Source organism: Bolinopsis microptera, chromosome 5 (genome assembly GCF_026151205.1).
Source record: "Bolinopsis microptera isolate Bmic1 chromosome 5, MBARI_Bmic_1.0, whole genome shotgun sequence".
Taxonomy (NCBI): domain Eukaryota; kingdom Metazoa; phylum Ctenophora; class Tentaculata; order Lobata; family Bolinopsidae; genus Bolinopsis; species Bolinopsis microptera.
The window spans coordinates 4083260-4108335 of record NC_087076.1 but is presented as its reverse complement, the minus strand read 5'-3'; the positions used below and the strand labels follow the sequence as shown (position 1 = coordinate 4108335).

The 25076-nt window shown below is 39.1% G+C and overlaps 3 protein-coding genes across 4 annotated transcripts in view; all 3 read left to right on the top strand.

Moving 5' to 3' along the window:
• The window catches only part of LOC134814996 (RING finger protein 207-like), a 49782-nt gene extending 49403 nt beyond the window's left edge, over positions 1-379 (top strand). The window contains exon 13 of the mRNA XM_063823404.1: positions 47-379. The gene's annotated coding sequence lies outside the window, so the exon portion shown is untranslated. The remainder of the gene's footprint in view (positions 1-46) is intronic.
• Positions 380-526: 147 nt separating this feature from the next.
• LOC134814997 (ATPase ASNA1 homolog) lies at positions 527-1864 on the top strand. The gene has a single exon (XM_063823405.1). The coding sequence runs from the start codon at positions 584-586 to the stop codon at positions 1607-1609; it is 1026 nt and encodes a 341-aa protein (XP_063679475.1). The 5' UTR covers positions 527-583; the 3' UTR covers positions 1610-1864.
• Positions 1865-2186: 322 nt separating this feature from the next.
• LOC134814995 (SID1 transmembrane family member 1-like) lies at positions 2187-20515 on the top strand. Of its 2 annotated transcripts, none has more exons than XM_063823402.1 (14): positions 2187-2538; positions 2739-2954; positions 5626-5806; positions 5983-6125; positions 6243-6377; positions 6535-6604; positions 7374-7659; positions 8197-8302; positions 8704-8808; positions 8921-9161; positions 9268-9419; positions 18391-18595; positions 18771-18915; positions 19339-20515. In XM_063823402.1, exons 1-14 carry the CDS (start codon positions 2237-2239, stop codon positions 19464-19466), a joined length of 2415 nt encoding a protein of 804 aa, XP_063679472.1. In that variant the 5' UTR covers positions 2187-2236; the 3' UTR covers positions 19467-20515. The 2 variants fall into 2 exon arrangements, with proteins under 2 accessions (XP_063679472.1, XP_063679471.1); XM_063823401.1 differs by having other exon boundaries at positions 6535-6703.
• The last annotated feature ends 4561 nt before the right edge of the window (positions 20516-25076 follow it).

Below are 25076 nucleotides of genomic sequence, written 5' to 3'. Positions count from 1 at the left end.
GTTTGACGTTTGATCATACCTTTTTGTCTAAGCTGTCATCTTTAAGTGTCGTCACGTGATGTCCATATAAGGAGTTTAATGACCCTGCTGCTAGTCCTAGTCTGTAATGAGCCGGAACATCTGCTGGCACTACTACATGTATTCATCTTGGCACTAATGTTGCGACACATTTATCAGTTGACATGTAACTGATACATCTGGAAGTTTCTGCTAGAGGGTATGATTTCATTTCCTTTAAATATGAGGGGTAATATTTAGAAGATAACTTTCAAATGTTACTTTACCTAGAATATAGTGACGTTCACAAATGCATGTTTCTCGATATCGTTTTTATTATATATTTTTTGATGTACTAGATTTATAAATAGAATATTGTAAATTTTGTTTTTATAAAAGAATTCAAATTTTTTGTATCGTATTTTATACTTCATTTTCCTAATGTGTCTTTTATTCTTGTCTATTGTAAATTTTGTATTTTGGAGGTAGAGCATAAATTTGAACTTGAAATTTACCCAAACAACACTATGATTTCTATGAAATAAAGCTATTGTTTTGACCTTGCTCCCTTTACTTAGGAGTGACAATGGAACAGCATTTTGAGTACGAAGCGAACATAAAGAACATCCTAGAACAGAATGAGCTTAAGTGGATATTTGTAGGTGGTAAAGGTGGAGTGGGTAAGACGTCTGTCAGCTGTAGTCTCGCTATCCAACTAGCTAAACTACACAGCTCTGTGCTGCTTATCTCAACAGATCCTGCTCACAATATCGCAGACTCATTTGAGCAGCAGTTCACAAGAACTCCCACACAAGTAAAAGGAGTTGACAATCTGATGGCAATGGAGGTAGACTCCTCTCCTCCTGAGGAAAGTATAGAGGAGATATTCGCTGATCCGGAGAATGAACAACAGAACTTAATGAAGAATGTGATGAAAGATGTTGTGGGCAATTTACCTGGATTGGACGAGCTGATAGCGCTTGTTAACATATTTAAAATAGTTGACCAGCACCAGTTTGACGTGGTGGTATTTGACACAGCACCTACAGGCCACACCCTCAGACTCCTCTCTATCCCCAGATCTATTGATAAAGTGCTCCGTCAGCTAATACAGATGAAGTCCTGGGTGGGTGGTCTTGTTAATGCTATGTCTGGTTCCCTCGGAGTCAACGCCTCTGTCAATATGGACATGATGGACGAACTTTTACCTGTAATTGAGAGACTCAACAAGGAGTTGAAGGATCCTGACATCACTACTTTTGTTTGTGTTTGCATTCCCGAGTTTTTGTCGTTGTACGAGACGGAGCGGCTGATTCAGAAGCTAACAGCACTAGATATAGATACACATAATGTGGTTGTGAACCAAGTTGTGTACCCTGACAAAACAGAGGAGGGTAAAATATCGTGTGGACTGTGTTCCTCTAGATCCAAGATGCAAACTAAATACCTCGAACAAATCGGGGATCTTTACGAAGATTTCCATGTTATCAAAATGCCACTGATGGCCCTGGAAGTAAAGGGAACGAAGATATTGAAGAGGTTTGGCGAGTTTTTGGTAAGTCCCCCTGACATGGCAAATAAGTCTGTACACGATCTTGTTGTCGATTTATAAAAATAATTGGTTTATTGATAGACTGTACTGTGACCTTGTTCCTTTAAATATTGCTGGTCAATAACTTTACAATAGCCAATAATGGAAACCCAGCAGTTTCTTATCTGATCGATCGATATTTGTTTAGGTTTGGGATATCGATGTATAACCATATTTATGTCGTTTTTCGTTTTCCCAGAATTTTGTTCCCGTTTAGTTTTTTATTGTGGCAATTAATCGGTCACACTCTTGAAACCTATATTGAAATTTGGAATGCGCAGTCGACTTTTTAGTAATTACTCCCGCGCGCTAAATTTATTTATTTCCTGATCTGAATTGAATAAATTAATATAATATTTATACCATTCTACGCCACCTCAAACGTATTTGTACGTGCTTCCATGAGGTTTCACTAGTCAAGAAGCTATTATAAACTACATTCAATGATCATTTTTTAATCAGGAAATCAATTAAATTTATCTTTATTTTATAAGGAAACATTCACATCTTCTACTAAACCTTTAAATAGAATCGTTTCCGTATCAATAGATTTTGTCCGATCCATATCTTTCAACATTATCAGCCACGTGTACACTATTTAAGACCTCAACTATTTAGGAAGGATCAAATGTACGACAATGATATGTTATGACGATCACTTCACTCATCCTTGTGAGTTTGGTCCTCCTTCATAACGCCAGAGCAGAAAACCCAAATGTCATAGCCGCTAACCTCTCCCAAACTATCACTGCTAATGTCACTGCCACCTTCCAGAAAACCTTCTTCTTCCTGCTAGATGCGGACATTGTAACCAGGAATCCGGTGAGGATATCCGCTAAAGCAGTCAATGCGTCTGTGCATAATCCACTGATAGTAACCGCTAGACAGATCTTGGGAGTGATCTCATTTACAATTCCTCTAAACGACGAGGGATACCAAATATACAACAGGTAGTTTACTCTGGTAATTTAGTTCACTCCTCATTTCAATTGAACGCCGATTTAGGAATTAGGATTAATGTTTTCAAATACATAATATGTATAGGGAAATTTAAATATTATAACAAATAGGAGATACCTTTATTTTCAGTGTCTCAAATAATTTCAGCTAGATGTCACGTAATTTTTTATTAAATCCCCATTTTCCACAGGGTTGCTCGCACGCTTTGTCCCCAATGGAACGTTCTACCCACAAGTGATCTGAAGCTGTTCTTAGCTGTGGATGTGTCCTCCAGCGAGAATGTTAAACGAGAATTCCAACTTCGTGCTGACTACGTGGATAATTTCGAGCTGATAGAAAACCAGAAAATAACCGCCAATGTCACCCCTTCTACTCCTATGTACTTCAAATACAAATTCAAACCGAAGTGAGTTTTAATCACAAATTGTATCATTCAATTTATCAATCACTTTGTATAATGCAACACTTTAATATACAACAAACTAAATTATGTCAACGTCAATAAATTCATTTAAAGTTCATACAAGCGAATTAAAATTATGTCGAATGTCTAATGAAAAACACTAGCCTACTAAATCAGTTCTGTTTCAAGTCTATTTTGTACAGTAAGTGCAGAAAATGATCTTCTTATCCAAACTGTAAGCGCAACCAAATTTGCCCTCAATCTTCTTGTTGAATTTCTGTCGCATCAGAGTGGTGAAATAATTGATACAAAAGCTAGCAAAGGCGGCTGTGCCACTATGCAAGTTCTCACCGGTGTAGTGGAATCCCACTTTCTTCATCACTCCTGTGTCACAAATTGCCTGATTCTTCCTGTTGAATGCGTACATCTTTTTGACGTCGAATGGCCAAGTATTCCACTTGGACAGTTTGTCCCTGCTGAATTCCTTCAGTGCCTCATTTTCAGTCACATCTCCGTCAAAAACGTCAGAGTGCCACTTGTGAAGACAGTCGTGACTGTCAGTACAACTTCCTGAGAAGCTGTAGCTGGTAGCAAGTGGCAGGAGTATTGCCAACAGGAACAACATCACCATGGTTACTGCTAGTCTGGGAAATTAGATTTTAAAAGTAGGATAAGAGAGATGAGATGTATCAGAGCTTTTATCAATCGAGAATTTTTTAAGAGGCACTCTACTATGTTCAGGTTAAAGATAAGTCTGTTATTGGCGATAATTTACGGCGGTTGCCGGCCTCGCTTCCCACGCAGACGACCGGGGTTCGATTCCTAGTGGGGACGGAATTGGTCGGAATTGTTCGGCCACTAAACCATGGTGTGAATGGTAGATGCTCTCTTTGGAGCTTCAAAATGACGTGTATACATACGGATGTTGCAGTGAAAGCTGTACCGAAAGGGCCGTGGCCGAAACGCAATTAGATAGGAAAATCGGCTCCCCGATTGCGATCGACCAAATTATTATTAATTATTATTACGTCGAATAATGTTATCGTCAATAACTCACTCATATTTTTATTTCTATCACTTTCTTGAAAATTGTACGAAATGTCCTTATGATATGGCCATCAGGAATTACTATCAACGAGACGTAGACGTGTAGTATATTTTAAAATTTCATGCTATTAAAAAAGGTTTCCAAGAACTATAAAAGGTTTGACAAAAGTAATTGTCGAGGAACATACAACAAACTTCAAGGAATGTATAAGCAGGTATAAGCTGTCCACCGTGTAAACAGTTCGCAATAAATAAGCTGCGCATACTGATGACTCTTCCGGCCCCTCATGGGAATTCAACACTAAGTTGTGTATTTATAGAACACTAATGGTGAACTAGACGTACAGGCAACTCAACTTCAGGGAGTTAACCTTCCTGATACTGACAGAACAGATTGCTTTTAGTCGGCAGGAGAATTTTTACTTATCCCTGCTGATTTGTGAAACCTAGCTGTGTTGAGGACCGTGTCACGTGTACTGAACAGCGTGTGGTAACCATAGCAACCGTGTGTACTGAACAGTGTGTGATAGTGTGATCTTCCCGTGTTATGATAGTGACAAAACTTCGGTTGTGACGTAGGTTACAGGTAGATAATTAGACACACCCAACTAAGCAACAAGGGTCTTAGACTCCTAAATACATTGGACACACCCAACTAGGGGTCTTAGACTCTAGAGCATATCTAAGATTGTTATTCAACCGACCAAACACAGCTAATCTAGACCACACCAGAAAATAACCGCTAATGTCACCCTTCTACTCCTATTTACTTCATATACAAATTCAAACCGAAGTGAGTTTTTATCACAAATTGTTTCATCCAATTATCAACCTTTGTATAATGCAACACTTAAATATACAATTAACTAAATTATGTCAACATCAATAAATTCAAAGTTCATACAAGCAAATTCAAATTTATTTTTAATGAAAAACACTTTAACACTAGCCTAATAAATCAACATTTTATATTACCAGTTTTGTTTCATGTCTATTTTGTGCAATAAGTGCAGAAAATGATTTTCTTATCCAAACTGTAAGCGCAACCAAATTTTCCCTCAATCTTCTTGCTGAATTTCTGTGTCATCAGAGTGGTAAAAAACTTTATACAAAAGCCGGCGAAAGCAGCTGTGCCACTATGCAGGTTCTCCTTAGTGAAGTGGAACCCGACTCTCTTCATCACTCCTGTGGAGCACAGTGGTTGTCTCCTCCGGTTGAAAGAGTAGAGGTTTTTGTTGTCGAATGGCCAGGCGTCCCACGCAGCCAGTTTGTTCTCGCTTATCTTCTTCAGTTCTGCGCTCTCAACCACATCTCTGTTAAAAATGTCAGAGTGCCACTTGTGAAGACAGTCGTGACTGTCATTACAACTTCCTGAGAAGCTGTAGCTGGTAGCAAGTGGCAGGAGTATTGCCAACAGAACAACATCACCATGGTTACTGCTAGTCTGGGAAATTAGATGTTAAAAGTAGGATAAGAAAGATGAGATGTGTCAGAGCTTTTATCAATCGATAATTATTTAAGAGGCACTCTACCGTGATCGGTTCAGTAGAGTCTGTCCCGAAACGTTTTTTATCAACGGTTAATTAACAGCTAATTCAGCTTATTAACGGTATAAAACTCTCCCCAGTCAGTTAAATGGACCAGTATTGGTGCGAGTAACAAGCGACAGTGACACGTGCGCGACTATCTCCGTGCAGGCGGACGTGTGCCCTATACATGACCTGATGTACGATATAGAGTACGATGGCATGTTCCAGAGTATGACTAGGGTTGCTGCCATTACTGTTACTCCTGGCTTCAGTGTCACGGTGGGTAACAACTTTTGAGTTACAACTTTGTCTATGAAATTCTGTTATAAGATTGGCCAGATTTAACGGAATACTTTCCATTTAACTTGTACTTCGCTAGCAACAGAGTAATTGTGTCACTTGTGGCCGACCCGGTTACACTGCTATCTTTATCTGACCCCCTACTCGACCCTCAGAAAGACTTTGTGGTGGTAGTGGTTGTTCACCCCACGGATTACACCTGTGAACACCTCGGACACGAGCTGCTAGACCAGATCAGACAGTATAGCAACAACAGTAAACCTGAACCCGGTCCTAAACCTGCTCCTCTTTTCAACCAGTATGTGCTACTTTTCTGTGAGAAATTTCAATAAATCACGCGTTATTGTTGCTCCCCAGTTTGGGACGAAACACTCCAGTGATCTTAAATTTACACTTAACTTGTTGCCCATTACAGGAGAAAGAATGTAATAATTTCTGTGGAGTCGACGATGACTTATCGAGAATACATCTTCCCGACCCTTATAACTATTGGACTTCTTCTTATCATCTATCTCCTCGCTTATGTGGGAACAATCCTTGAGACAGAAAAGTAAGCACTTTTTATATTTCCAAAACCTATAATATAACTTTTTAAATAATACTCACTACTTGAACTACTATCCATCACTCAATACTGTATCTATTAAATACTCTATATTATTATTATCTGCTGAGGATTTAAACTAATTCTGGGTTATATCTGGCAGGTTTATCAGAGGATTCAATATCGGAGAGTTTGAATATCAGAACATGTCAGACGGTGAAGCAGAGGCCGGGGTAAGTAATCATGTGGAGGGGGTTGTAAGTCCATCTCTAGCTCCCAGCGACGCGTCCGACTACAACGAAGCTAACGGGCTACTGTCCCGCGCCGACCAGGTCCGTATAATATGCAGCGGCGCGTGCACACGTGCACTGTGCACGTGCACAAGAATCATGATTGCACGTGCTTCTTGTCATGTTTCTAGCACGTGCTGTGGTATTGGACGATGGTGTGATGTCGCGGAATGGTTTGCTGCACACTAACTTAGCTAAGGGTTCAAAGCGAGGCCTAAACATTTTGGATTTGCTGTCTCGCCGCAATACTTTATTTTAATCTTTTAAAATGTTTACGATAAATTAGCTACAATAACTACATGCATGCTGTTCTTCTCCGAGTTGACTCTACCTCGCTATCTTGCTTACTTACAGTGACTAACTTATTCAAACTAATCATTTACTTTTATAAAGATAATATTTATAAACATTGTCCCTAACATTGTCACTTCATTGCTACAGCCAGATATGCCATTTTCCCGCTCTTTAGTAGAGTCATGGACTTTGTTATTGAAACTTAGATCGAGATGGTCTATTGCTCTACAGACTTACAATGATACCTATAATTCTAGACTCATAATTCCCCATTTTAGACACATAATTTCCCATTCTAGACTTATAATTTCCCATTTTAAACTTATAATATCCCATTCTAGACTTACAATTTCCCATTCTAGACATTAAAATCCCCAAAAAATTCCTTATTCCACACCCCTAATCTGTGTGTGTCTAGGAGATCCCACCCACGGAGGACGCCAGTAAAATAGCCCCGACGGACTACGGTTCCACAACCAGCGCTAATAACGGGGGCTACCGTCGCCACAAGACTAATGATAGCATGGGGAGTGTGGACTACTGTGAGGACCTGAATGATGTGATGGAGATACGCCGCACTAAGGTGGAGCTAAACGTAGCAGATCTCAGCGTACATAGTAACGATTACAAGTACAGACTGTATCAGTGGAACCTTATTCCTATTGCTATATTCTACGCCCTGCCTGTTATTCAACTGGTGGCTGGTTAGTTTTTATAAAGTAAATATCTGGATTCTTGCTTACAGGTGCCATTAGCCATACCCTAGTGTATTTTGATATAAAAAAGAAGACTTCGTTATTTTCTCGGATCCTCTATATTCTCGGCTCTGTAACAACAAAGCAGTTAAATTAACTGAGTTAATAAAGAATAAGCATTTGAAACTTATAATAAAAGTAACAATAAAAACAACAATAAATAATCACCAAAAAGATGAAGAGGTAACCCACCTCATAACATCGATCTATTTTGAGAAATACACATTAATAGTCAGCACTCGCCCACATTATTATATTCTCAAATTGGAATTTCCATGCGGAATAAAATTCAAATAAACAAATAAATAAACGGTATACCGTCACGTGTATTGACGGTGTGACCAATTCCTGTAGCTGCAATTCTATGCCGGGTAGGAGTTAGTCACTGATATTGTGACAATTCCAATGCGGTTGCTCCTCTATCATCTCCTCCTCCTTATTTATCATTATTTTCCTCACAATTAGAAGATAACGACATGTCCGCAGGTATACAACTGATCGTACATTTCACGGGTAACCAGGACATATGTTACTACAACTATCTGTGCTCCCGACCCCTGGGCGTGGTCCAACAGTTCAACAACATTTTCAGGTGAGAGCAGACTAATGTCGGCTAATGTTGACTACTGGGGTGGGTGGTTACACAGTTGTTCAGCCCCACTGCTTCTGCCCTAACTGATCCTAGATAAAGAATGGAAGCCAATATAACTGGGATTGTTAGTCACAGTTCTACTAACGTTAAAAACTTAATCCCCGTTTTTAATGAGCACCCTGATAATGTTAAACAATTAAACACTGAGGCTGTAGCAGGCTAATAACAGTAAACACTCAGGCTGGACGGTAAACACTGTTAACCTAACTTGTTTCCTACGAGATGTAAACCTAAATAACAGCTTCTATAAATAAGGCGGTAAAATCACAAGATTTTCCTGCGCCATGAGAAAGAAATAAACCAGAGAACTATAATTATTAACGTTACATTAATATTTGCAGCAACTGTGGGTATGTTCTTCTCGGTTTCCTGTTCTTGTTGATAGTGAAACACAGAGACACCAAATACCAAGCTGCAGTCAAGGAGCGCCCTATCCTGGGGAGAAAGTTAGTTAATTAGACAATTAGCTAATTACCTGACAGTCTTATTACTTGTTTAACGAGTTGTAAAATTTATAGCACCTCTCTCTCTCGCCCCTCTGAAACCCCCCTCTCTCAGGTACGGTTTACCACAACATAACGGTATCTACTACTCAGTGGGTTTCTCCCTGTGTATGGAGGGTCTCTTATCAGCTTCATATCACGTGTGCCCTACTGGTTACAACTTCCAGTTTGACAGTACCTTTATGTACCTTATGGCAGGGTTACTAATGCTGAAGATATACCAGCTCAGGCATCCTGATGTGAACCCGCACGCTTATACTGCTTACATCTTCCTATCATTCACTGTCCTTATTGAGGTTTGAGCTTTATCTTACTTTTCAACGTTACGTTAATATTAGTTGACAGTTTTTTCCATTTTTTCTAACAAATTGTCAACAGATTTTCTAACAAACCTCCCCTTAGGTGGTGGGGGTGTATGTACAAACTATCTACTTCTGGATATGTTTCGCAGTGCTTTACATTGTGGCTACACTCTACTTTACCTCCCACATGTACTACATGGGCGTCATCTCGTTAGACTGTGGCATATTCGCCAGAATATCCCACTTTTTCAGGTATTTACTTTGCTTTGTAGTATTCAGACATTTCTGAGAATTTAGGCGCACTAAAAATAATAAAATGTATTTTAGCAGAATATAGTGTTTAGTATAAAATATATCTTTAGTGTGGCTCACTGTGTTGTACACAAATTATTAATGGGGGCCGGGGGGGGGGGGGGGGGGGTTTAGGGGTTTCTTGGGATTATTCAAGATTCGAAGTTTAGCTAGATTTTGGTAACACTTTTTAATATGAAGGTATCAGAATGTTGTAATCATCCTGGTCCTAAACTGTTGAACTAAGAGTGCCAATATAAAGGCGGGGTGTATAATTAACGACCCCTGAACTAGATACTGGAAGTTTGACGGCTACCAGAGCCTCACCCCCCGGTACCCCCACCGGGCCCGGTTCTCCCTTCTGGTAGTTGTCCTGAACTGGAGTGCGGCTGTGTTTGGGTGCTTCTGGCGGACTCGCAACTTCCCCGCTTTCTTACTCATGATATTCCTGATGAACAGTGTCTTCTACCACTGTTATTACATGGCTATGAAGATTAAACACAAAGAAGTGAGATAAGGATCCTCTTTTTTGGGCACCTAAATTCGAAATAAAGCAATAATAAGCACATTACAGCTCAGCAAATTTTATGCAATTTTCACAAGGAATTATAAAACCCAGTCTATTGATGATGTAGTATACTAGACAGCTCGTTCTGTTACGAATCACGCCTTCCACTGAAATATATAATAATAAAGGAGGATCTCTGTTGGTAGTTAACTTGACACCAAATCGTGGATTGAGCCGCTGTGAGAATGTCAGAATACCATCTTCAGTTCGTTTGTAGATCACCGTGTCGTCAATATAGATCACCGTGTCGTAATATCGACTATCGTCTTTCCACTTGTCATTAATTTGTTCTTATCATTTTGTTTCCCTTTCTATCCGTGTTTACTGTTTTGTCACTCTAACAATATTCATCTTTCAACCTTATGAAAAATAAGGTAATTGTAACATAAAAAGTAATCTTGTAAACATCTCTCAATTTAAGAGAGGTGCTTTTCAGAGTCTGAATATCTTGCTTTGGAATTTGCTTACATTGGCATGTAGTGGTGGAGGCGTGTAGTGGGGTGGAAGAGGCGTGTCACAGTATCAAGTTGCTTTCTTATCTGATAGGGCGTTTCATGACCTCAGACCTTCTACTTATGTTTACGCTTCCCACTCTTTCAAAACTTACGTTTGGGTTTCACCTTTAAGCTCGGGAAGTTTCTGTATTGCATTTTGATTATGCTTATGTAAACTGAGTTGCTCTTAGCATATGTATTATATTTATCTGGTATCTTTGTAAAAACTGAAAGCATGCTCCAATCTAACATATCCTAACTCAGAAGCAATGAAACTGTTAGTATTAACAGTCACCCTATCCCTTTTCGTGTCTGTGAGCAGTTGGGATTGCTACGATCAGGAATGTTGGGGTATTGGGACGTACTACGACACTTGGATCAGTTGTGACCAGTCATATCAACACTGTGATACTATGTACAGTGGATACCCCCTATGTCAGATAGGCTATTCTGGGAACGGTACTTACTGCTACGGTGACTACTACTGCTCTTCCAACAACTACAATGGGCATGCCTACTGCAGCAGTTATAACACCAACTCGTGGTTCGTAGGTTACGGAGTTGGGGGTGTTGTAGTTTTAGCTATCATTATCCTGTGCTGCTGCAGATGCTGTAGAAGACGACGTCGGGCAGTGCAACAACAAACAGTGGTGATCCAGCAGAACACTCCAGCTCCGGTTGTTAGACCCGCTGTCGTCCAGAACATCAACGTTGTGGGTCCCCCGGCTAAATATGGCGCAACTGCTTACTCAGTGCAACCAGGCGGTTACCCAGCGCAACAAGGTGGTTACCCAGTGCAACCAAGTGGTTACCCAGCGCAACCAAGTGGTAACCCAGCGCAACAAGGCGGTTACCCAGCGCAACCAGGTGGTTACCCAGTGCAACCAAGTGGTTACCCAGCGCAACAAGGCGGTTACCCAGCGCAACCAAGTGGTTACCCAGCGCAACAAGGCGGTTACCCAGCGCAACCAGGCGGTTACCCGGCGCAACAAGGTGGTTACCCAGCGCAACCAAGTGGTTACCCAGCGCAACAAGGCGGTTACCCAGCGCAACCAGGCGGTTACCCAGCGCAGCAGCAGCAGCCTGGTCAGTTTGCCGAACAACCCCCTCCTTATGATGCCAATGCCCCTCCAAAGAATGACTACTCAACTAATCCAAACTACTAAGGTCCTTGAAGTGGTAACTGGTCGAATCTGAACTTTGAAAAGTTGATTGTGTTAAGTACTGTTATCATAATAATTATTGATCGTTTGCAATGATATTCTTATTATTCTAAAGTATAGAAATATTCTTAATACTGTGCCGTTTTTCTAAAGTTCTTTTTTATTTCTTGTTGTGATTTACCAAGTTCAATGTTTATATTTCATCACTCTCAAATTGTTAATGACGTACTATAGATTTAAGGGCACGTGTGTACCATCCACGTTTTGATAATAGCACGCAGTCTGCTGAATAGAACACTAATGTCATGAGTGTAGAGTTTTTGATATATTATGCTACGAATTTTGACTGATTAAATTTTGCCCATGTTACAATTTTTACGTTTGAGTTTATAAACTATGATGATTATATTATATTAATTTTACTTGATAGAGTGCTTATCTTAAAGTTACATATTTTTACAGCCTGCTCTTATACTTCTTCGTTACTTCGTTAAGTTCATCCGTGGAGCCGGAAGGGTCATCAGATATATGACCACCTGGATGGCGTGTAGTCAACCAGTGAGTTTGACCAACTGCAGCTGTAGCCGGCGACCGGAGGGTTGTCCGGTATCAAAGCAATAAAGTTCGACAAACTTCACTTAAACATGTCAAAGGATGTATCAGCCTTAACTGTGTGAGGCACCTTGTTCCACAGCTTCGGTCCTTGAACTGAAAAAAAACCTGTCGTACATTGACTGGTTGCGTAAGGAACTTGACTTTGACAATGAGGGTATGATAGCTACATCACCGTGTCTTGGGGTCACCTTGAACTTGATATCACAGCTCTAATGATGTAGTTTTACGAAGATTTCAAGCCTTACGTTGTGCGTTTCCCTTCGTGTCCAAAAGCATTATAATATGTTTTTGATATCATTCTGTCCTGAGTGACAAAGTTCTGGTTTCGAAAATGTAAAAACACTAATCATTAATTGTTTGTTTGTTTATAGAACCCGTCCTCAATCTCGTATCAGAAAATGACTAAACTCAGGTCTGAGTGTGAATACGGGTGGTACATGCAAGTGTGTTCATTAAGCATTTAGAGTTCTGTAAAACTGCAGTTACAATTGTGCTAGAGTATTTTTACTTAAAATACTCTAGCACAATTGTATTACTGCAGTTTTTTATATCAGATCTAAATCCCTACATGCTTCCAAAATTTTTAATCTCCAACTTTCTGCACAATGTCAATGTACTGGAATGTTTTGAAAAAAATAAAAATAAAGTGGTATATAAATAAAATCAACGATTTAATGTTAGGAAGGTAAAATGTATTCCCTGGTTTCTTAAGTCAGCTTTAAAGTCGGAAAATCAAAGTATGTAGCGTCGAACTGTCGATACCAAACCGATTATTGAGCGATGATAGCTAAATAGTTGGTTCCTGGGGTACAGAGTCCTCCTGATTCCTCAGTCTTTGAGTGTAGTTTTTGTTCTTGTTCTGTTCTGTCCATATTTTCTCATGTTATGATCGAAGTTTTGGAGTGTAATGTTGTCCTATAATTATTTGTTAATCATTAATTAATAGTCATCTTTCGTGATGATCAAATCTCATCATGTTTTGAAGCGAATCTTTTATTTTCAATGTGAAGAAAAGTTCTCGAGTGTCATCAGCATTCAGCAATGTACTAATTTTCACGAAACAACTAAATTTCCCTGTCAAAAGTTACGATGATCAATTTAAAATCAGTTCGTGCAGTTTCTGTTTGTGTTCATTTCTTGTAACAATACATCCTGACTGACTTGTCATGTATCACTTTCAACGCAGGTCATGGGATTATCTTGGTGGATACCCGATACAACAAGTATATTTAACAAACAATAATATTTAACAGCTCTCTCAAAGAAAACGAATGAATTATGAAAACTTCTCAACAGTTAAAGTTCCGCTGACAGCGAAACGCGAAAGGAAAAATGTCTCTAAGGGTTTTTTTGCCGAAATCGCTTCCTATCTTTATTTATTCTTCGTTCTTCCAGGTTTTAGGTAAAGGTCTGCTGAGGTCAGAATTCAGATATTCTATTTAATCCTTAAATCAATCGAATGCCTCATTGAAGTGTTCAGTACTCTCATACATATCGTGTATCGAATACGTCACCTAATTCCCTTAGGTTACATTCCTGCAGCACATCAAGTGTGATTAGTATCACATTCCATCTGGGGAGCTTTTGTGTTCGTGGTCTCTCAGATTCAATCACTTTCAGCAGCAGTAGTAATCACAGCACCGGCTTGTTTGTTTGGCTTTCTAGAGGATCCGAGTTTTGTTATCGTATCTGCTCTTCTTCGTCTCCTAATTTAAATCCTTATTATAACTCTGAGTTTTTTCTTTAATGTGCAAAAATCCTAAACTTTTATTCTGATGTCGCCCCGTTTTGGTGGTGACTTGTAATTATTATTATTATTCTCATTTTCCTGTTAAATTGCAGATCCCTGGATATAATAACTTCATGTACTTCAGTTGCCATGGATACAATGAAGGTTCTCATTCTCAGTGTCACAGTTCTAGTTCCAATCCTCTGTCACAACTGTTACGATCAGCGCTGTTACAGCCGGGCTACTGAAGACAGTAGCCCAGAGGACCTCTACATTGAGTGTAACCAGACCACCAACTACTGTGACACTAATAGTACCGGTAACCTTCTCTGTGTGCCTGGTTCCCCTGGTAACGGTACTTCTTGTCAGGAGTCTGTATGTGTCTCGTATCAAGGTAAAGCTCAATGTATCCCAGGAGTTCCACGGAAAGAGACCAGCATGGCTCTTATCTGGGTTCCTGTAGCCGGGGTTATTACAGCTCTGGTCGTGTTCGTCCTGGTTTCTCTCTACAGGAGAGAACTACAGAGAGACCCAGAGATTGATGAGGATTTGTCTCCAATTGTTGAAGAAGAACCGTCACTGGTTGATGAGGATATTCGGGGTGACAATTCCTACACTGATATTGATGTTATGCCGTTTGATGAAGATAGCATATGAATAAACAGCTGAAGTTGAAAACAGTTAGCATTCACATTGATTATAAAGAGCAGCTGAGTCCTGATCCTGTAGACTCCTCAGTCGTGATGTTTTTCACGTAAATAATCAGCTGTGAGAAATTTATATTCATCAGACGACAAATGTGTACCAACTAAGAAGTAAAGACTGCGATGATATCGATCATGCTTCTATATAAGAGTTGTAAGAATGTTTGAATCAGCCGTGGAACTGTGGAAGTGATCCGAATTTATTTCTGCTTTAAAATGATGTACGTCACCGGGGGTGATGCAACGTCAATTAATGTCAGTATTCCATAAAAACCCCAAACTGACATTGACATTAATTGACATTAATTGACATTAATTGACATTAATTGACATTAATTTGTCTTGAAATTTGAGATTATCATTATTCGATAAATATTCAAGATATTCACGTTTATGTAAGTTAGACCGGTTCAAAAAAACAAAATGTCCTTGAATAATTATGAGTATGTTCTTATCTGTTGATTCTTAGGTTCAAAGACCACCAAAAAAAATTTCAGCTTCCAACTCTTCCATCTTCGGTCCCCACCGGCCACGCCCATATTTTATTGGTTTCTTATACAGGTAAAATATCTAGAATCGGCTTTTTTAGTATGAAGGAGTAATGTTAGCTGTTTAAGATTCGTTATTCAAATATAAATGTCATGAAGGCATTTCGTTTAATGTGGGTTTTAAGTTCTGATGATGTTGAGAACCACGCCCTTGGATGACCACGTCCATTTAAGAAAATTTAATTTCGGAAAACCGTATTATTTTAGTTTTATTATTTAATGATCTGAATTTTTTTCACATTTCACATTTCCATATGTGATAGTAGTGAATAAATTGATGATATAAAACGTTCTAAAGTGCTAAAAATATGGTAGAACTACATAATCTCTGGTCGAAAAATATCGTGTCAATTAATGTCAGTATTCCAAAATTTTGCAAAACTGACATTGACATTATTGACATTAATTGACATTAATTGACATTAATTGACGTTGCATCACCCCCACGTCACCTAGAATCAAATGTACACGTTTATTTTGAAAACTCTGAATACCAATTTTTTTTCTTTCTATTTTAAATTTCTCTAAATTTGTTACCCCCTAAATCTATTGACCGGAAGTCATCTGAAACAAATATTATCGTTTTGCAGTTTTACGGAGAAGAAATTTAATTTGTCTTGTCTGACTGAGAATCCAGAAAGATGTTTCCTCCCCCTCCTCCTCCTCCTCCTCCTAGCCTCCTCCTCTCCTCCTCCTCCTCCTCCTCCTCTTCCTCCTCCTCCTCCTCCTCCTCCTCTTCCTCCTCTTCCTCCTCTTCCTCCTCCTAGCCTCCTCCTCCTCCTCCTCCTCCTCCTCCTCCTCCTCCTCCTCCTCCTCCTCCTCCTCCTCCTCCTCCTCCTCCTCCTCCTCCTCAGTCCTCTTCCTCAGTCCTCCTCTTCCTCCTCCTCCTCAGTCCTACTCCTCCTCAGTCCTCCTCCTCCTCAGTCCTCCTCCTCCTCCTCCTCCTCCTCCTCCTCCTCCTCCTCCTCCTCCTCCTCCTCCTCCTCCTCCTCCTCCTCCTCCTCCTCCTCCTCCTCCTCCTCCTAGCCTCCTCCTCCTCCTAGCCTCCTCCTCCTCCTCTTCCTCCTCCTCCTCAGTCCTCTTCCTCAGTCCTCCTCCTCCTCTTCCTCCTCCTCCTCAGTCCTCTTCCTCCTCCTCCTCCTCCTCCTCCTCCTCCTCCACAGTCCTCCTCCTCCTCCTCCACGGTCCTCCTCCTCAGTCCTCGTATGTACGATACCTTCTCAGTTCTCGTATTACATTTAAATTTGTTTGACATCGTAAACATTTAAAAGACTCGACCTAATAAGTCTGAATAGGTCCAATTTCCATATCTATCACATACTGTAGCACATATAGCAGATGCTCACTAGCTCTTCATCTGAATATCGAGTTCTTGCATAGCCTATAGTAATTAAGCGAATATTGATCTACCGAACGATATTTTTCATAAATAAAGTGATTTTCATCCCTTTTTACGTTATTAAAAAAGTGTAGACTATTCTTTGTACCTAACTGATGATTGAAAGTTTGAGAAAGGACCATCGCACGGACAAAAAAACATGAGCCCCCCCCCCCCCCCCCCCCCCTAATAAAGGAGGATCTTCTGTTGGTAGTTAATTTGACACCAAATCGTGGATTGAGCCGCAGAGAGAAGGTCAGAATACCAACGGATTTTACCGCAGGACAGAGATCTTCAGTTCGTTTGTAGATCACCGTGTCGTTATATCGACTATCGTTTTCCCACCCCTAATAAAGGAGGATCTTCTGTTGGTAGTTAATTTGACACCAAATCGTTGATTGAGCCGCTGAGAGAAGGTCAGAATACCAACGGAAAATTCTACCACAGGAGTAGGACAGTGATCTTCAGTTCGTTTGATTTACTCGAAATATGGAATATGCTAATTTTGAGTTAAATTGGATTTCGGATTTTGATTTTTGAAATCGCGCTTTTAATCCAGTTAACAAGATTTCTATTATCACTTTTATTCCTCGCAGTTAGTGATAACTGCGGTAGATAGGGACTCTATTCTATTTTTCTGTTCTACTTTGATAAGTCTATAAATGGGAAGTATTCATACTTTTTTATCCTTTCATTGCCCCTATGTTTTATTTGAATTTAATTTGCCGATAACTAATAATGTAACACCTTTATAATTTATTTGCCACCCCACTATAGTACAAGTATATACTGCTTATATTCACCAGATTAACATGCTGAATACAACTACCACCATCCTCCTCGTGGTCATGCTGACAACTGTTTGCTGCTACGACTGCTAGGACACCAAATGTCACGGCTGGGGTATATATTCCGGCATATACATTGACTGTCACCAAAAAGGCCAATATTGTTACAACAAAGGAGACGACTTACCTCTGTGTGCGTCGTCCAACTATTGGAACGGAATGGGAGTGTTCTGCAAGGACGGGTCAGAGGATGAGTTTGAGTGTCGTACTCACCGGAATGGGAGTGCGTATTGTTGGTACCCCGCTAACAAGACTCCTCTCTGGGCTGAAGCTGTGGGAGGAGGTAAATGAGGGACAATGTTGGGGCCAGGAATCTGTATGAGAAACCTGTGCACAGGTCCTGTTTCCCTAAAACTTTCAGTGCGTATGGATAATAATGAGAACAGAAATTAAAAGAGCTTGTTATGGAAATTAATAATCTTTAAAAACTCACAACTATTATTCCTTCTTGAGTATAGCGTGACAAATTCACTTTTACTTTTTTTATCACCGATCAATCAATTATGTTCGTTACTTTTTTGCACTTTGATAATGATGACAAAGTTATTCTATGATATCGTTATTGCTTTTTTTAATTGATATTTGTAATTTATAATTTGTATTTAAACCTACACCTTGTAATCCGTCTCTATGTTAAACGATACAATCCATTTACTGAATGTTAAGATTAGCACCAAAATAAGGGTGACGGCCATCGCATCGTGTTTGGCAATTTAAAAATTGAAAACATTGAATATAAAATGATTTAAAATAATACGGAGCCTAAATTGCACCCCTCCTCAGAAAGCACCCCACACCCCCCCCCCCTCCCCCCTCCTCAGATAGCAACCACATTTCCAAGTTTAAAACCAATCACACTCCCATTTATGACAAGTTTTCTTTCAGAACGGATTTCTTCACAAGCCCGAAGCCCCTGTACATGGACCGTTTTGTGTTCCTTGTCCTGGTTGTGACACTGAACTTCGCAGCCGCCATCCTGGGCGTGGTCTTCCAGCCCGGAGACTTTCCTTCCTTCCTCTTAGCAGTATTCCTCATCAACTTACTCGCATACTTCGCATACTATGTTATCATGAAGTTCATTCACAGCGAGGTAGCTTATTTTCCTACCTGCATTCATCATATTATTTTATCATTCTCAGCTTCGAAAGTTTCCGCCCAATATTGTTCATAAGTTTACCTCTTCGCCCAGTTTTAACTAAATAGAAATATGCCTATCAGCACACAAAATGATATTTAATAGAGATTATAAACTTTGTCACCCCCAGTATCCGTATCCTATCACAATATTCTGCGGTGCACTGACCATGTTGACATGGATATGTGCGCTCTACTTCTACTTCTCAACTGTCACTAACTGGCAACTACCTGCCGCTCTGTCCAGAGTTAAGAACATGGAGTGCCTCGTTTTAGGTGAGTTATCAGTTTATCTGTTTCTGCTTAAACTGGATCAGTTACTGAGTAGTGAGTATTAAGTAATTTATAAGTAAAACCCTTGGCGCGCGGGATGATAAAACAACTTGTGACTTGTTCTATTTAGATTGATCCAAGTTTACTGTCACCAGTTACAGAATCCCGCATTCCACTTTATATTCAAGAACTTTTCTACATATTGATGCTTTTCATACAAACAAGTTAAAACAAATTCTTTATGTCGTGCATCCTGGGTTTGGACAGGATATGCCCGCTTAAAATACTTCCATCGCGTTACATTACATAATTCTCAATAAATGTATTTAATTGTAGTTGTGAAGAAAGTTTAAAACTCTTATATCTTACTTTCAATCCATGTGCTGTTTATTTGAATGTCTCTGTTTTCAACAGTTCTACCCACAGATTTCTACGATAACCACGATGTATGGCACATTATCTCCTCTATGGCCCTCTTCTTCGGTTTTGTGACGGTCCTCACGCTAGACGATCACCTTCTTAACAAGCCAAGGGATCAAATAAAGGTCTTCTAAAGTTTCAGCTGATTCAGTCATTACGATCAGATTACAATAGGGGAGTGAGCCTTGTGAGACTTCCTCGCAAGGCTACCTTAGCAGGACATCTGCTGATCTTTGATTTCGATTCAATTGTCGGAGTTTTTTTGTAGTTTAGTGTGTGTGTGTGTGTGTGTGTGTGTGTGTGTTTTTGTGTGTACTGTGATTTATTTATTTTTGGCAGGTTCTATAATTAATAATTGGGTTAAAGTTTCACACTAGGATATATACGTATACAACATACGTCTAGGATAAGAGACTGATGTTTTGGGTTACAGTTTTTTAAAGTGACAATCTCACATATTTGCCAAAAAGGAATTGGTTGAAATCAGCGGGTTTAGCCAGAATGTGAGAATTTTTAGAATTAACGTTCAGAATATAATCATAATATAATGATAAATAACGAGTTCTTGTGTGTGCTTAAAATCAATTGTTCATTGTTATTTAATTTTCTTGTATTTGTTTTAGAGGATGGTCTTGAAGACTCTCTGGGACATTTTAACGGGTATTGTATCTAGTTTCGGTTTTATTGAAACAGTTCTTAGTAATTACCATTGAAAACAGAAAGGATTATGTGTGGACTGTGGTGCTATGTTTGCTACATAATTTAGCGGTTCAGTCAAAATGTTCCTAGAATTGAATTGTTGATTAAATGATAAACATCATATTAAAGTGTATTAAAGTATATCCCCGGGCCAAAATCTGAAAAAGCCTACACTTTAATATACTTTAATATGGTTGCCCACCCCCCCCCCCCCCCCCCCCAATATCGTGCTTTTCTAAATTTTAGTTGAGTAAGCCCTCATTAATATAAATGTTGCAGAACATGTTTCAATCACTTTAAATTGTAAATACGTTAATGATTCGATTCCATTTTGAATACAACTACGATAGAGTTCAGAGTTTGTTAATTTTGTTTAAATTCTCGTTCATATTAAACTGATTCGAAAACGAAAAGATTTTGCCAAGCAGTTTCAATTATCATGCTATTGTTCATTTTGATTTTAATTTTGCAATTGCAAGCGTGAGTTCATTTACTTTGTTTTTGTCAATAATATCAGGGTCAGGGATGTATCAATAGATCATAAATAACAGTAGGTCGAGTTTCGCGGATAACAATTAGGAACATGGCTTATATTATAAATTGTAGTTGAAGAATGGAATGAAATCTTGAGCTGGGCTAACACTAACAGTCTGCAGGAAAGTCACTATCGGTATTCACAATTCACTTAAAATGATTACATCGCCATCTCCCCAACTGCAGCTATAAGGGTGTGTGTGTGTGTGTCTGTATCACATTGGTACGGTTTCAAAAATCTGTAGATTAATTTAGCTACATCTAAATCTTGCGTTGACGCGGATGATGTTGCTCTAACGTACCAGAGCCCTTGTGCTTAGGGGTCGTTCACATATCACGTAATCAGCTGAGGGGGGGGGGGAATGATTACGCTAGTGTAATTTCGACACAATAGCTATGTGTAAAACTGATTACGGAGGGGGGGGGGGGGGGGTAAAAATGTACGTAAAAATAATTACGTAATATGTGAACGACCCCTTAAGTTGTGAAACAAGTGCGCCTGCAGTGGCGCGAAAGCACATGCAAAATGGTTAGGTGAAAGAATGATACTCCGTACTCGTCTAAATTTCTTCGAAGCAGCGCGCGCGTCGATGGTCGAGGCTGGGGGCAGTCTACAAGTACTTCACATAGCCATGTATGTGTATACGCGTACTGCAAGCGAGATCATCGGGCTCTGGTTAGAGCAATACTAGTACTAATGACTAAAACAATAATATAGCAATATTTAGCGCTCATACTAGTACTAATGACTAAAAGTAAAACAATAATATAGCAATATTTAGCGCTCATTTTCTTTGTGAATCATCAAAATTATTTGATACACGTTGCGTATCACAAATATATAGAGAATATATGCGAATATAGCGGCGAATATAGCGGATGTACATTGCATTGTGCTCAGTGCTGCAACGTACATCCTTAGCCATTGTCAATTGTAATTGTACGTACTATTTATTCACGATGTCAATCCTTTGTTACCTGGGGACCTTAGCTTAGGTTATTATGTTCAGAAACATAGAGATTCGGCGGAATGACAGGCTGAGCGCGGCCCAGTAAATCCTTTGCAGCTCGTGGTTGCATTGAGAGAATCGATGCGCGGCCTAGTAGTGTATCTCGCTACAATACGAATTACTTATTATTATATAGCAAGCAAGCTCGAAGCCTATGTCAATTTATCCCATTTCAAATAACACCCGTTACTTTGATTGCCTGACCTTTAACGGTTAATTGACGATGTCAATTCATGGCAGCTCGGCGCGGCACAGTAGCGCATTTCGCCGATCTAGCCAGATGTGAGAAGCCTTATTAAGTGCGCGGCGCGGCACAGTAACGCATCGCGCTACAATTTAACGAGTGATATGATACTCGTTTCGACGAGTCCAACGCGGTATGTTATAAAGTACCTGTAACCTAACTTTATAACCAACAACTAAATAAACTGGCCGGGTGGACCTTGACCATTGTTAATGATCTGGCCCGGCGCGCGCTACTTCGTAGCACTTGCCACCGGGAAGAAAGCGGCGCGCGCTACTTCAAAGAAATTTAGACGAGTAACATCCGTCAAGGTGGACCTATTTAAATATTTCTCAATTACCAATTGTGAACTGCAATATTATAAAAAACAATGTTATAAAAAGGCTTAGGCCAAAAATTTAATAAATCTTGCTACTATCTGCAACTATTTATCGTGTAATACCACATTAGCTCTTATCTTAGAAAAGGCCGCAGCGTGCACTTCTCGTCGCTCGCGAAAAGAGATACGTATACAAAATGAAAGGTAAACTCCCAGCTCCCGCTTCCGAACTGGTATTGCATATGAGTATGAGTATGAGTATTGCTGAAAGCACAGTGTAAGGCATACACGGACAGCCTCTAACTAGCCAATCCCTGTTTCATGTTTACATGCCGTGTAGCAGGGGACCAGATAGAGCTAAACTATATGCCAGGGGATGCTAGCCCTGCCGCCCCCTTTAACGGGTGATATTCGTAAAATATCTGTTCCATCGACGAGTCCAACTCGGCGCGCGTCCTGGTAGGTTATAAACCTACAACCGCCCCGGCCCTGCGATATAGCATTACAAAGGGGGAGCCGAGGCTCCACTAATTCGTATATTCGTATATTTAATTGAGAGCTAGAGTTGTAGCGCGATGCATTACTGTGCCGCGCCGCGCACTCAATGAGGCTTCTCACAGCGAGATGCACTACTGTGCCGCGCCGAGCTGCGATGAATTGACATCGTCAATTAAAAGCTAGAGTAAGGTGGGACTTCAAAATCGGGATAGAAAATGAAAACTTAACATATTTCGGAAATATTTTTAATGGATTGTTTTCAGTTTGGAAAGATAAAACGTATAGTACCAAATTTAAAATATAAAAAAAACCCTTGTGCATGTTCGAGCTGAAAAATGTTTGCCATAAAATTATTCAAACAATATACACATAATATAACAATAACCCTATATAATATGATATAAAAATTCTATATAAAAATTCTATATAAAAATTCTATATAAAAATTCTATATAAAAATTCTATACAAAAATTCTATATAAAAATTCTATATAAAAATTCTATATAAAAATTCTATATAAAAATTCTATATAAAAATTCTATACTTTCCTTTGTTGTAGTAGTAAAAGTAGCCAATTCAATTTGTTGGCTCTAAATTAATATCTAAATCTGATATCTTAACTATACTACCACTTTTTATTCCTCTTTCTCCTCTAAGCAAGAGCAATAATTGTCGTTATTAATAAGTCAAATCTTATTCTTTTCCTGATAAAAGTCATCGCTTCACTGCAACTGTAGCTTTGGCCTGATTTTCTAGACATTCTATCAGCTAACTTTTTGAAGAACGTATTTGCTTCTCTTCCCATTCCACCTGTTGTTGATAGGACTATTGGTGTAAATGTTCCATGTTCCACCTCGACAATCCTTTTGTTGTACATGTTTTTCTTCTGTCTCTCATGGCTAGTGTACATTGAAAAATTGCTTAAGTTCGAAATACGATAAAAAGGCAAAAAATTATCTTTGAGGTGTTCAAAATGATATTTAGATTCTAGTTGAATATTTGATATAACTTGTTTCGTTTTTTACTATATTACTTTACTAGTAAATTTTGTAAAAAATTGGGTTATTTAAATTTCAAATTCTCCATTTCATGCCATTAGCCCTCCTATCTTAATCTAATCCGGCTGGTAAAGTAAATGGTTTGAAAGTTGTTTGGCCGGATAGCAATGATTCCGGTTATTATGATCAGGGTAGCAACTAGCATCAAACGTGAAGAAAAGTCGAAGGGGGGGGGGGGGGGGGGGGGGGGGGGGGGGGCGTCTTTTGAGGGGGGCTCAAAATTGTCGTTTGAATGTAGGACAATTTTGAAAAACTTCGGCCACTGGGGGGGGGGGGGAGGGGGGGGAGTTTCAATGAGATTCTTCTATTTTGCTAGCACTAAAGTTTAAGATATTAAAAAGTGTTTGCTTTCCTAAGTTTTAAATTAATTTTCCCACATCAAAACGATAATTTGGCGAATCCCCACGAATTTAGTGGTGCTTTTTGAGATCAACCTGCTTTTTACCTCATCTTAAACCTTTAAACCTTATGAAGAACCACCTGCCTTGTTTCATTCTTATTACAAATAATTCCATACACAGTAATTTCTGATAGTTTATTATGTTCTATAAATGTGTGTTCGATTATTTAAATTTTACTTTACTTTACTTTAATAAAACAAGGTATAATTAATTTAAGAACCAATGTAATTAAATTCAATGTATACAAATGATAGAATGATATAATAACTTGTTTATATTGTCTGGTTGTCAGTCAAGGTCAGTAAATATCTAAAGTTATTATGATATTTCACAATTTTGTAAATTATCAAAATATTCACTGTCCTTATCATTCACTGTCCTCACAGCCAGCAGGTAGTTAGAATGTAGATAGGACCAGGTAGGTGCTCTGAGATCTTCAGTTAACACCGTATCTTTCAACATCTTCTGTAGTATATAATAGTCCTTGTCTGACCTCCAATTGTCAGATGGTCTTCTTGACGAATCACCAAGGGGTAGACTCCACTAATATATCCCAAAAACAGCATAACTCATACTGAGAAGGAGAGGGTTAACATTTTTTTTGTAATTTGAAAATTCAATTAATTATTATATACATAAATCAAGTGTCACAAGCATTACAATAGTAGAAGTTAAAACACTTTGCTAATTCCACCACATGATTTGATTGAATGTATAATCCTATATACTTCGTCATCATAGTCACAATTATTTATATAACACTTTATTATAACTGACATTTCTCTTTTAGGTCTGACACTCCAATCATCAGTCAAATTGAAAGTGTTCAGACATGATCTCTATCAACGACAACCAAAAGATTGGTATAGCTATTAGTGGGTTCGGAATGCTATTTCTTTTCCTGGGAATGATCCTGTTTTTTGATAAAGGACTCTTGGCAATGGGAAACATAATGTTTCTGTGTGGATTGGCATTAATTA

Coding starts and splice junctions, on each gene's coding strand:
- LOC134814997 (XM_063823405.1), top strand. CDS start 584: ATGGAACAGCATTTTGAGTACGAAGCGAACATAAAGAACATCCTAGAA.
- LOC134814995 (XM_063823401.1), top strand. CDS start 2,237: ATGACGATCACTTCACTCATCCTTGTGAGTTTGGTCCTCCTTCATAAC. Junction 8,303..8,703: donor CAGTTCAACAACATTTTCAG/GTGAGAGCAGAC, acceptor TAATATTTGCAG/CAACTGTGGGTATGTTCTTC. Junction 18,916..19,338: donor CATGGAGTGCCTCGTTTTAG/GTGAGTTATCAG, acceptor TTCTACCCACAG/ATTTCTACGATAACCACGAT.